The 14,109-nt window shown below is 47.3% G+C and overlaps 1 protein-coding gene across 1 annotated transcript in view; it reads left to right on the top strand.

Annotated features, from left to right (window-relative positions):
• The window catches only part of NKD1 (NKD inhibitor of Wnt signaling pathway 1), a 132,165-nt gene that overhangs the window by 99,458 nt on the left and 18,598 nt on the right, over positions 1-14,109 (top strand). The window contains exons 6-7 of the mRNA XM_077288218.1: positions 11,338-11,433; positions 13,445-13,592. Of these exons, the coding sequence (XP_077144333.1) occupies positions 11,338-11,433; positions 13,445-13,592 (244 nt within the window). The remainder of the gene's footprint in view (positions 1-11,337; positions 11,434-13,444; positions 13,593-14,109) is intronic.

The following is a 14,109-nucleotide window of genomic DNA, read 5'->3' on the forward strand; positions in this document are numbered from 1 at the left end:
GTACTTCCGGACTGGGAAAATAAGAACAACAATACATGTTAACAGAAAACACATAAAATTTTGAAACATCATAAACAATTAAACATAACAGTGCTTCCCTTTATGGGAGGTGAGGACTCTTGAACGTTGCAAAAGTTAGGTCATGCACAGTTTATGACTCTCAGTTCAGTGGTTGAAACAGCGGGGACCCCGGGTAAACAAAGGGGTCCCCTTTTAGAAGTTTTTGGAGTAATTCACTGTCCATTACTCCGTTGTCCATTTTAAAACCTGCAACAAAAGATATGCACACAAACACTTGTTAACTAAATAGCAGCCCTCACTAATACCTCCAAGTTTTGTAGCGGAGGGGAGTTTGATTCTGAGTGCTGCGCGTAGACCTTCGCAGCGCAGGGGTTGCTACTGGCCTAACAGGGCCCACTATGCTTGCTACCACTGGTGTAGTGCACTGCCTTCTAGCTACACTTCTAGTGAGTCTGGGTAGCACTGGCAGGCTGGAGCTCTCAGAGCTGCTGCTAGCAACAGTGGGTACGGCAGGCTCGCCGATAGCAGAGGGAGGATTTGCCAGTTCAACAGTCGGCACGGCATCTTCAGGTAGGGTTTGTTGAGGCTGCGGGGCCAGATGATCTGGTACCACCATTGGTTCTGGTGGGTTCGGCTGGTGGAACGTTAGAACAGGTACCACGATGGCCTGATTTATCTGAGTCCAGGACTGGGGAAAGTCACCAAGGACAGTGTGGATCATCTTCTCCTTTTCTACAGGTGGGGAGGTTCCTGGATCCATTTCCCTCACTCTCAGCTTATCAGGGCAGGCTTTAAGGTGGTCCCTGGATATCACCGTCGAGGTCTCCCCTCCATCCTTGCTGATGAGGCAAACCTTCGTTTTGTCAAAATCGGATGGCAGAACGGTATACGGTTCCGCTTCCCATTGGTCGTCGAGTTTGTGTAGCCTCCTCTTTCGTTTGAGTGCGTGCTCACCAGGTGGCAAAGGAATTGCAGGGGCATGCTGGTTGTAGTCCCTTTCCTGTTTTTGCCTGGCCTGAGCAAGGCTTCTTTCCACGCATTCTTCTACCTTGCGGTACCTTTGCCGCCTCTCGGTATCCCAATCGGCATCTGGCGATGTATCTTCGGGGGTTAGGACCCCCATGTCCAGATCAAAGGGTAACTTGCTAGACCTTCCTCGCATCAGGTATGCTGGAGTGCAGTTGGTGGAATTTACTGGGATGTGATTATTTATGTCCACCAAGTCAGGCAACTTCGTTGGCCACAGGCTCCGTTCCTCTACGGGCAAGGTCTTTAGTAAGTCGATCACCACCTGGTTCATCTTTTCGCACATCCCATTGGTTTGGGGATGGTACGGTGTGGTTCTGATCTTCTTACACCCGTACAGTTGGCAGAACTCTTGGAACACTTCCGCTTCGAATGCTGGTCCCTGATCGGTCAGTACCTTCTCCGGGTAGCCATGGGGCCTACAAAAGTACTGCTGGAAAGCCTTGGCGGCCGTCCTGGCCGTTAGATCCTTGACAGGCACAACCACCAAAAATCTGGAGTAGTGATCCACGATGGTAAGAGCGTAGATATAGCCTGACCGGCTAGGTGTCAGCTTCACATGGTCCAGCGCGACCAGTTCGAGCGGCCGCCTGGTGATGATAGGCTGCAAGGGAGCCCGTTGGCTGCCACGGTCCCTCCTGCGTAGGCTACATGGACCCCACTCTCGACACCACTTCTCAATGGCTCTCTTCATGCCAATCCAATAGAACCTCCCTCGGAGTAGCCTCTCCAGCTTCTTCCATCCGAAGTGTCCGGCTCCATCGTGGTAGGCTCCCAGAACCATGGGCGCATCTCGCCTTGGCACTACTATCTGCCATACCAATTCGTGAGTACGTGGGTCGATGCTTCTCCGGCACAGCTTGCCATCATGGATAAATAGTTTGCTTCTCCCCTTCCACAGCTGTTGGGTCTCCTGTGGATCATCTGGGCCGGGATGCAACCCTGCTTGCGTCAAGAGCTCTTTCATCCGACGGAACGCGGGGTCACCATCCTGGGTTTCCGCCCATCCGTGATGGGGCAGGGGATTCAGCGTGGCATCCGGTTGGTTCTTGTGCCTGTTCTTCACATGATGGGAGTTCTGAGTGGCTTTGGGGCGATGGAATGCAGGCAGCTCCACCTCTTCAAGTGCCTCCGGGTCTTCCTTCGTTTCTGGCAAATTGGGTATTCAAGACAAGGCATCGGCATTTGCATTCTTGCGTCCTGCCCGGTACTTGATGGTGAAGTCGTAGTTGGACAGCCGGGCCATCCACCGCTGTTCCAAGGCCCCGAGTTTGGCGGTATCCAAATGCGTTAGCGGATTGTTATCCGTGAAGACGGTGAATTTCGCTGAGGCCAGGTAGTGTTTGAACCTCTCTGTCACTGCCCAGACGATGGCAAGGAATTCCAGCTTAAAGGAACTGTAGTTGTCAGGGTTCATTTCCGTGGGACGAAGTTTCCTGCTGGCGTAAGCGATTACCCTCTCCTTGCCTTTCTGGACCTGGGACAGCACGGCTCCCAATCCTACATTGCTGGCATCCGTGTACAGCACAAACGATTGGTCGTATTCGGGGTAGGCCAGTACCTCTTCTCCCGTCAGTGCCGACTTTAAGCAAGTGAAGGATCCCTCCAGCCCCTCGTTCCAATCAAATGGAGTGTTCCTCCCCTTGGTCTTCTTTGATTGGCCCACCAACAGGTTTTGCAAGGGCGCGGCCTTCTTGGTGAAGTCCTTAATGAACCTCCGGTAATAGCCTACCAGCCCGAGGAACTGCCGGACTTCGTGGAGGTTGCTGGGCTTTGGCCAATCCTGGATCACCGTGACCTTGTCGGGGTCTGGGGCCACTCCTTCGGCGCTCACCACATGGCCCAGGTACTGCACTTTCGGTTTCAGCAGATGACATTTGGACGGTTTCACCTTTAAGCCAAAGTTGGACAGGGCTTCAAACACCTCAGCCAGGTGCTTCAGATGGTCTTCGTAGGTCTTAGAGAAGACAATGACATCAACCAAATACAGCAGTACGGTTTCAAAGTTCTTGTGCCCCAGGCAGCACTCCATCATCCTCTGGAACGTCCCCGGGGCATTGCACAATCCGAAGGGCATGTAGTTAAATTCGCAGAGACCCATCGGTGTCGTGAAGGCCGTCTTCTTTGTCCGCCTCCGCCACGGGAACCTGCCAGTACCCACTGGTGACATCTAAGGTAGAGAAGTAGTTAGTAGATTTTAAAGCAGCCAGAGACTCCTCTATCCTGGGCAGTGGGTATGCGTCCTTATGTGTAATGCGATTCAACTGCCTGTAATCAACACACATCCTCATTGTACCATCCTTTTTTTTAACAAGGACTAATGGAGCTGCCCAGGGGCTACAACTGTCTCTCACCACCCCAGCCTCTTTCATTTCTCGCAACATGTCCTTGGCACACTGGTAATGAGCTGGGGGTACAGGGCGATATCTCTCTTTTATGGGTCGGTGATCTCCCGTGGGGATGTGATGTTGGATCCCTTTCACCTGTCCAAAATCTAAGGGGTGTTTGCTGAATACCTGCTCGTACTCGTGAACCACCCTGTAGGCCCCCTGTTTCTGATGGGATGGGGTAGAGTCAGTGCCCACATGCAATTCCCGACACCAATCTTTCGAGTGCCCTGCAGAACCGTTGTCCTCCGCCACGTTTGACGGGACCAAGGGTTCAGGTGTCTGTATCACACTATTATTGACAGCGAACAGATTGGCGAGCGTGGCATACTTGGTGAGGTGAACCTCTTCCTCCCCACAATTGAGGACACGTACGGGCACCCTCCCCTGGCGGACGTTGACCACCCCCCGGGCTGTCAGGATAGTAGGCCTATTGTCTGAATATACGGGTTCTACCAAGGCCTGGTAGTCCTTACCCCTGAGGCCTATGGCTGTCCGACACCATATTAACATCTCACTCCTGGGGGGTATCGCGATGGGGTTTGAATCACTCACTGACACGACCAATCTCACCACCAGTCAGCTCTACCTGCTGTCTCTGCATCAGAGCTCTGATTTCTTTTTGCAGGGCGCATTGTTCACTGTGGCCAGCGGTTTCTGCTACCTGTTGCAACAAAACAATAACTTCTGCAAGACAATTTTCTATAACATTAGTACCGATAGTCATCATGGGATTACATTCTCGGCAATCAATATCAACAATCACAATCCCTTGGGCTTTCAATTCCACCCGCCCCACCTTGATGGTGACCTCTTTATACCCCACTTGTGGCAACGGCTGACCATTACTGGTTATTATGGTGAAATCATCATCGGGGCCACGGGTAATATCGGTGCCCTCCCAATACCGTTTATAAAGCATGTAAGGCATAGTCGTCACCTGAGAACCGGTGTCCAGCAAAGCGTTCATGGGGATACCGTCAACCACTACAGGAAGAACTGGTCGCCCTCCAATGTATTTGGCTCTCCAATGCTGCGGGCCTGACCGTCCTACTCCTGGGGGTTGGCACTTTGCCCCAGGGGTTGCTCGTTTAAAGGACAGTACCTTGCAAGGTGGCCCACCTGATGACAGCGGCGGCAGATGGGTCGTCCGTCCCAATGGAAGCGATCGTCGTCCCGGCCTCTGGTCGGCGGAGTCCTCCTCTGTCGCATCCAAGGGACATCCTCTGGTCTGGAGGCCAGCTGGATCTTCTCCTTGGGGGCCTCCTGTAGGGACTGCACCGTCAAGGCCAGGGCAGCAATGCTCTTGGTCAGCTCCTGCATCTGGAGGCGGAGTCCTGCAGGGGAGTCGTCCTCTAGTCTCTGGGCATCGGCCTCGGCGGCGACTGGGGCATCCGACGCCACCTCCTGGTGGTATGTGAGAGCGGGACGCCTGGGAGGCGCTGCACGGCTGGGCTGTCGCTCCTGCAACGCCTGGATAGCTTTATCCTTAAATTGCGCAAAAGTCAAGTCTGGATTTTGCATGGCCAGGAAGTGCAATTGGCCCCGTTGGTGACTGCACAGGAGCCCCTCAATGAACCGCTCCTTCAGGAGTTTATCCTCATCCTGCATGCTGTCGGGGTCGCTCTGCTTAATGGCCCACAGCGCCTCCTGGAGATTAAGGGCTTAGTCCCATAAGCTATCCTGCGGTCTCTGTTTGCATCCATAGAAAGTCAGTTTAATTTCTGTAGCAGTGCGGGTATCGAAGGAGGCTTTAAGCTTTGCAAAAACCTGCTGTGCAGTTCCCTTATCCGCGGCGGGCCAGGACTTCACTTCTCTCAGAGCCGCCCCGAAGAGTTGGCCGATTATCATATGAACCTTCTGAGGCTCCGTCAGGGGATAGAACTCGAGCAGGCTGCAGATTCCCTCTTTAAAATCAGTTAATGTGTGCGACTCCCCGGAGTATCGCGGGAGCCAGGCCGCTCCGGGCAGGTACGGCATAGAGAAGGGCATTATGGCCTTTGTGGTAGCGGCAGTGTCCGACTGGCTGATGGGGGCAGCGGGCTCCGCGGCCACCGGTGGTGGTATTAGGGCCGCGGCTACGTCCGCTACGGGGACCGGAGCTGCCTCTGCGTTCACAGCTGCGACCGCCGCCTCTGCTTCCCCTGACTCAGACATGGCTGCCCCTTCCTCCCACTAACCTGCTGGAGGTCAGAGTTCCTCTTCCGGGGTTGGCACTTTACCGCGCTTTCTCGTTCCGCGCTTCTTTTTGACCGATTCCGCCCACAAAGCTAAGGTTCCTCCCTCCGTGCGCGGCGATGGCGAATTGTGGCGGGAACTCTTGGCGCAATAACAATGCACAGTCTTTGCAATAAGTCACAGTCCAAGCACAATAAATCACAGTTCCAAGGCACACATGACCTGATTCTTCAGGCTTAAGTAGATCCTGTTCGTGACGCCATGTTGTAGCGCCCCCACTGCCGCAGGGCCGAGGGGTACCCGGTACCGGACCTCTGAGTCTCTGTCCTGGGGTTGTCACGGTGGCTAGACCCGGTCCGTGACCCTGCTGAGGGGCGCCCAATGAAAGGTGTGGGTGGTGATGATGTTGTGGTGGTGCGGTGCAGGTCGCAATAAATAACGAGGACACCAGGTTGCAGTCTCTTTACCTCTTTACTGAAGGCTTCGAGTTAGCCAATCCAGAGCACTGTTAACTGGGCTGTCTGAGACCGGCCGGTCCAAAGGCACATTAGGAGTTCCCTTGACAGGTGAGAATCAGCGTCTACCTGCTAGCGCCTATGTGTTGTAGTTCTTCCCTGCTGAGCACCCCGGGATAGTCCTCACAACTGATTCTGTCTGCCTCTGATGTTCATTCTCTCTCCGTCCCCCAGATGATATGGCAGGACGCACCCGTATGACGGGGTAGGCCTGGAGTTCTTCCGGGACTCTAGAGTCGCCCCTCTCCCACAGCTGCCTCCGTTGTCTGCTTAGGTGTTTCAGTGAGACAGCCAACCTATAATTGGCTGTCCTGCCGTGGTTTGAAGTAATGCTTAAAGTCTCTTACTTTCTCGGCGTTCCGGCCACCGACTGTTTGCGCCTCAGAAGGATGTTGCCTCGATCTTTCAGCACGACTCCTTCTGGTCCTATTGCCTCTTTGCTGTATTCCCGTTGCTCACTTGTTGCGTTGTTCTCTTAGGAGTCTGCCAGGATCCCATCCCTGACAGGTCCTCTCTCTAGCTCTTCCCAGTTACTTCTCCCTGTCTTGTTGTCCAACCCCCAGTTTTACCAGAGTGTGAGGAGTGGCCTACTAGATAGAACCACCCCCCTGGTGGCCGGAGTGTGAAGTGTAGTGTGTGATACCTGGTCAGGTGAACTCCCTTAGTGCAATCAGATGCAACATCACTCCCATTAGCGGCAGAGCGATGTTACTGCAACGACCAGGACTCTGGGGCGCTGCAGACTTACACTGGTGATGCCCACCTTTATTTACAATAAGCTCTAGAGGTACTTTTTCCTGGGAGGTCTGTGTCCCACCCATAGATCTTAACAGCTCATTTACATATTAAGAAAAATTAGTATTTCTCTGAAATAAGACATCATATTGCAGATATCAAGATATCATTCTATTCAGCTTCCTATGACCTACAGTACAAGCCTATATAGATGACTTAGGAGGATTGATCCTACAGATGGATTCTCCAACATTATTGCCTCATTTTCTATCCACGGTACAAGATCTGCTGCTAGAGCGGCTCATGGTCTTAAGAACCCAATGAAACCATGTAGTATATGGTCGCTCTCTCATTTAAATGGTTATTATGAGACAGTCTCACACAGGGCAACATCCGTCCAACTGCCTATTATGGGATATGGAAATCATGAAATAAGTTTCCCTTTGAGAACTTCCTGTATAAGCCAGAGCCAGAACGAATATGTGATCTGCTCTGAATGGCATCCATGTAATACTAAATTTCCCCTATAGTGGCTACAGTGAAAAAAATCATAGCCAGACATGGCGTCTTAAATTTTGTTTGTCCTCTTTACAACTGATAGCATTTACAACGAATAAAGTATACTGTACATAGAGATAGTGTTCCACTTAATTTCCCACCAGTCAATGACAGTTAATGGTTCCTCGCTTTCACAGTTTCATATCCTGCCTGAGTTTAACCTCATCCAACTCCTCCACAAAAAGAAAACGTTTCTGGAGTTTTTTTCACAACTTTGACTCAAGAAAAATGTTAGTGCATGGTTTAGTCATCTCCTACCTAAACTTCTGCCGCATCCTTTACTGTGACCTCCCATCTTCTTCTCTTGAAGCCCTCAAATCCACCTTCGACCCTGCTATCCATTGGTCTCTATCATCATTCTTTCTCAGCCTATCAGTTTAATGACTATCCATTGACTAGAGAATTAAGTTCAAAATATTAACAATGACTTACACGTTGTCCATACGTCTCTGACCAAACTTCCCGATACCTCACCTAATGTACCATCTTATCCTCACAAGATCTTTTCCTCCTGTCTGCCATAAGCCTCTCCATGACTTCTTCCTTGAAACTCTGTACTCTAGAACTCACCACCTGAACCCTTCAGATTCCTAACCATCTATGAAACCTTCATTATCAACCTGAAAACTCATCTCATAATTAAGCCTGTAACCTCCAATAACCCTGCTGCCACCACACTACCATATGAGCAGCTTCTAAAGTCTCCTTTGCCCTTTCTTTGTAGACTGTAAGCCCTCATAGGTGGGGTCATCTTGTGGAATGTTTTAATTCCCCGCACGCACAGTTATAAGGTAGCAGAGGAGAATATTGGTCGTTCGGTGTGCAGCACATTTACCGATTCCAGTACAGATATCATGTTAATGCTTTTGGTGTCCCCCTGATAGTTTAAAGCTGAGCTTTTTTCAGACACTTTTTATCTCTGATCCAGACCTCCTCCTCTCGCTCCTGTTTTACCTTCTCACAGAGCATCAGCCTAGTTGCGAGTACCATGTAATGTGAGACTGGTACCGTTTGCAATATCTCAGGCTGGCTTATTACAGTCAGGAGGCTTTGAACTCAGTAGGGGACACAGACTCTTTAGAACTGCCAGACGGAATGGATTTCAGTCAGCAAATCTAGCAGGTAACTGGGCTACACACAACCGAGGGCTATTTTGAGCAGTTTACTTTGCCCGGTTTAACTTGATGTATTTTAAGCTCCCATTCACCATCTCTATCCAGAACATTATAAGTGGCTAACAGGTTACTATTCCATGTATTATGTGTAGCTGTGAATGTATGGGGTCAGTCTACGTGTCCATGTGTTTTTTGCATGAACTCCTCTTATTTCACAGTTAAGGAGTACCTTAAATTTGGGATACAGTTGATCTATACGTTATTGCTGGCAAAAATTAGTAGGTTGTGAGTCTTACTGGGTGTCTGGCAACGCTATTTTAATGAGTCAAGAGGGTGTTCTGTGTCTACTCAAGAGTCATGCAGTCCCGGCATTGAAGAGGACCCGTTAAAAGGTCAAACAAGGCTATTTCTTTTCTGTTATTCTATTTCTGCTGCTCCCCTGAGTAGGCTTTTTTTGGTAGTTTTTTTAAATCCTCCATACAGTTACAGAGATAGAGGGTAATTTTAGAGCAGCGTAAAGTAATGCCTCTGGAAAGTTCCTTGAATCATAAAGTCATGCCCCCTTGGTAAAGACAAAAAAAAAAGATCTAAATAAAGGCCCATTTCTTCTGGAACTAGATGGGAGATTTTTTTAAAATGGGCAAACATAGACATACACAGGGAAGCAACAGAAATAAAATAAGATTTAAAAACTGGCCCCTTTTGATGTGGTAACAATTCCCCTTTAACCTCTTTCCGACATCGGGCATAATAGTAAGCCGATGTCGAACTCCCTCCCTTTGATGTGGGTTCTGGCGGTTAGCCCGCATCTTTCCCGGGACATCTCAGCTGTTTTGAACAGCTGACATGTGCCCGCAATAACCGCGGGTGGAATCGTGATCCACCCACAGCAATTAACTAGTTAAATGCAGCTGTCAAACGCTGACAGTGGCATTTAAATGGTGTTTCCGGCAATCGCGCTGGAAATACGCACACAGGTGACCTGCGTCACATGATTGCGGGTCACCGGTGTGTCGGCATGACAACCCGAGGGCTCTTGGAGACCTCTATTGTTGTCAGTGCTGGATTGCTGTGAGCGCCACCCAGTGGTCGGCGCTCATAGCAAGTCAGCAATTCTACTACATAGAGGCGATCTGACCATCGCCTGAATGTAGCAGAGCCAATTGGGTTATGGCAGCTTCTAGTCTCCCATGGAGGCAATTGAAGCATACCAAAAGTAAAAAAAAATGTTTTTAAAAATATAAAAAAATTAAAAAAAATATAAAAGTTCAAATCACCCCCTTTCACCCCATTCAAAATAAAACAATAATAAAAAAAAAATCAAACATACACATATTTGGCATCACCTCGTTCAGAATCGCCCGATCTATCAAAATAAAAGGATTAACCTGATCGCTAAACTGCGTAGAGAGAAAAAAGTAAAAACGCCAAAATTACGCTTTTTTGGTTGCTGCGACATTTCATTAAAATTCAATAATGGGCGATCAAAAGATCGTATCTGCACCAAAATGGTATCATTAAAAAAATCAGCTTGGCACGCAAAAAAAAAGGCCTATCCTAACCTGTGATCACGAAAAATTGAGATGCTACTGGTAACGGAAAATGGCACCATTTTATTTATTTTATTTTTTTAACAAAGTTTGGAAATTTTTTTCACCACTTAGATAAAACAGAACCTAGAAATGTTTGGTGTCTATGAACTCGTAGTGACCTGGAGAATCATAATAGCAGGTCAGTTTTAGCATTTAGTGAACCTAGTAAAAAAGCCAAACAAAAAACAAGTGTGGGATTGCACTTTTTTTGCAATTTCACTGCACCTGGAATTTTTTTCCTGTTTTTCAGTACACGACATGGTAAAACCAATGGTGTTGTTCAAAAGTACAACTCGTCCCACAAAAAACAAGCCCTCACATGGCTATATTGATGGAAAAATTAAAAGAAATGGCTCTGGGAAGAAGGGGAGCGAAAAATGAAGAGGCAAAACCAAAAAAATCTCTGAGGGTGAAGGGGTTAAAGGGGTTGTCCGGGACTTTAACCCAGCACCCTTGCTGATCACTCACTGTACAGTGGCCAGGAACTTCACATCTGCCACCTATTTAAATCAATAGGGAGTTGATGTGTGGTGTCAGGCTGCGGGCACTATTCCATTGATGGAGCTGTGCTGTGTAGCTCTGCAACTGAGCAATTCCAGCGGACCCCTGAAACAACTGATCGTCGGGGTGCTGGGTGTTGCACCCCCCTGGATTAGGGTAGGCCATTAATGTCAAAATCCTGGACAATCCCTTTAGCATAAGCTCAAAAGGCATCCAGCACGTGGACAGAATGCAGCTAAAGCCGATGCCAGTACACCTTCCATCACTGCGCATGCGCAAGCTACTGCAGGAGCTGCCTTGTAGAACCAGGACTACATGACTCAAACTGGGACTCCTCCCCCTTGACTCTTTACAAATAGCAAATTCTGTTTTTTTTACTTTTTGGCCTTTTTTCCCCAGGTCATTTTTAGGGAGAGACTTCTGAGAAAGCTATTGCTATGACTCATAACACTATGTCTGCAGTTTACGTACATTATATTTGATAACAGGATCCCTTCAAGTAAATGATGTAGCTGACTACCCCATAGATGTCCAGTATTTATTTTTTCCTTGATTTTTACATATATCATTTAATTTAATCTACCATTTAGAGATAACTGACTTTTCTATCATGAGATAAAATCTAAAGCATTCTATACCGCATATACTGTATGTCACATATATAGCATAAAATATTCAGACACTTGTGTAAATGTACCATTTTTCTCAGGAACTTCAGTGTGATGTTTCTGTGGAAGAAGATAACCGCCAAGAGTGGACATTCACCTTGTATGACTTCGACAACAGCGGACGAGTAACAAGAGAGGTATATTCCCATAATTAGATTTTTATACTACCGGTATATGAAAAAAGGGAGAAAGTAGCTCTTTTTTTAGCGTAGTAGGTGCATATTAATATGATCATTAAAATAAATATCTCTCACCTTCTTGGTTGTCAGGTAGGGCTAACAATTCCATATACGTCTTAAATAGCGATGAGGGAGTGTACTCCGAGTATTTGTTAGTGTTCAAAGATTGTTTTCATTGCCTCAGCTGAATGATTTACAGCTATTAGCCAGGCTGAGTACATGTGGGGGTTGCCTGGTTGCTAGGGAATCCCCACATGTAATCAAGCTGTCTAGTAGCTGTAAATCATTCAGCTGCGGCCATGAAAACTTACAGTAATCTCCGAACACATACAAATACTCGGAGGTCACCCAAGCGTGCTTGGGAAAACCCGAGCAACGAGTACACTCGCTCATCACTAGTTGTAAACAATTGCAGATGGGTGAAGCCGGCCTGGTTGCTGTGGAAAAGTCTTGAGGGAGACTTCCAGCAGAGGGTAAGTAGGAGGAGAGAATCCAGGTGACGGGTGCTCTCAAAGGCAGCAAATGGATCATTGACTGCAATTCATAAAAATGAATTAAAAACACAACGCATTTCGGCTGTACCCAGCCTTCCTCAGGTGGACACACCTGAGGAAGGCTGAGTACAGCCGAAACGCATTGTGCTTTTAATAAAAAATCTGAATGATCCATTTTTTGCCTTTGGTCACCTGAATTCTCGACTCCTGATAATGAAATTTTTGCAATCTGTAGGGAATGAGAATAAATCTTTTACAAATGTGATGTTTGGACTGGCGCATGTTGCCCAACTCTACATCTAAATGGGATTGACAGAAATGTGTTACTCAAGAGGTGCTAGACAGAATTCTTTTGGACTCATTTCTGTCTAGTATGGTCATAATTGCATGGCGATGACGTCAGTATTCCACAAGTATGACTATATTGGCTTTCACAAAAGAGAATGGAGTGACTAAAAGGTCGTCAACATTTTTGCGTACAAGACTGCTGTCATGTATAATACTAATGACCCGAAGTGTGACCCTGTAATGTCAGTACTTCTGATGGTATAGTGTTCCCTACTGCCTATGAAATGCCTCATTACTGGGTGACACATTCCATGACTATTGCCATGTCAGAATGGGTAACACCCGCTTCTGATGGCTTTGATGAGCCGTTCACTCCTCTCTTTGTGCGTACGTACAGATAACAGCTAGTCTTTAATATTCCTGTTGAAAAGAATTAGCTGAGTGTTTTCCTCCATTGACAGTCCAATTTATTTCGCACTTGGGTTCTGTTTCTACAACTGACAGGTTGCCCTGTAATTATCGGCGGAGGAAATATGGCTAATCGGACCAAGATGAACTAATGTTTTGTGATCTATGAAGTGTTCTAAAAGTGCATGAGGTTTACCAGGCGTAGATCATCTTCACCCGCTGCTGACTTTATTAACCACTTGACCTTTTCGCTGTAGCATACTTGTCTCTTTAGTGTCTATGAAGTAAGAGTTCTTTTTAGGCTTCAAATTCAGAAACGTCTTTTTCTATCATGTGAACCTGCTAGGTTTTTGAGGAGGAAGCCGCTTCGGGAAACTTTGGTGTTTTTTATACCAGAAGCAGTTTTTTGTTTTTTTCCTGATTGCTTGTTCAATGATTTTTACACTGGCAATTTTTGCAGCTTTTTCCAACATGTGCCATTTTTTTCCAGTTGTTTTTTTTAACTCCATTCAACAATGAAGAAATTGTTAGCAGTTTATCAAGCAAAAACGCTGCTAAAATTATCAAAATGGCACCCGGGTGTCTTTGTGGTATTGATGCTTTTACTATTGACTTGTATTGTTAAGTATACAGCGCCTTAAGAGCGGAAAATGCCTAAAGAATTATCAGGTCACTTCTTTTAGCGCTTGGTGTTTTTGGATACCTGAAGTTCAAAAGACTGAACATCTTAGCGGCAATTATGTCTTTGCAGAATAACTCTTAACCCTTTTTCTATCTAGGACATTACAAGTTTACTACACACCATATATGAAGTATTTGATGCCTCAGTGAATCACTCCTCCAGCTCCAGTAAAACCCTTAGGGTCAAGCTGTCGGTAGCCCCGGATGCCACACTGAAGAAGAGGACGGTCTTACTGAATCACACAGGTGATGATTACCATTCACATATGTAGAACATAATACAAAAGAATTTGGGGGCCAATTATGTGATGAATTGGATAACATTAGATTTACCTTAAAGTGATTTTCCATTATTATTATTATACATTTTTATAGCACCATTTATTCCATAGCGCTTTACATGTGAAAAAGGGGGCAAATATAGACAAATACATTAAACATGAGCAAAAAACAAGGCACACAGGTACATAAGGAGGGAGGACCCTGCCCACGAGGGCTCACAGTCTGCAGGGGATGGGTGAGGATACACTAGGTGAGGATAGAGCTGGTCGTGCGGTGGTTAAGTACGTTGAGGATCACTGCAGGCTGTAGGCTTGTCGGAAAAGGTGAGTCTTCAGGTTCTTTTTGAAGGTTTCTATGGTAGGCAAGAGTCTGATGTGTTGTGGCAGAGAGTTCCAGAGTATGGGGGATGCGCGGGAGAAATCTTGGATGTGGTTGTGGGAAGAGGAGATGAGAGGGAAGTAGAGAAGGAGATCTTGAGAGG

The sequence above is a fragment of the Ranitomeya variabilis genome, chromosome 2 (assembly GCF_051348905.1).
Source record: "Ranitomeya variabilis isolate aRanVar5 chromosome 2, aRanVar5.hap1, whole genome shotgun sequence".
NCBI classification, from domain to species: Eukaryota; Metazoa; Chordata; class Amphibia; order Anura; family Dendrobatidae; genus Ranitomeya; species Ranitomeya variabilis.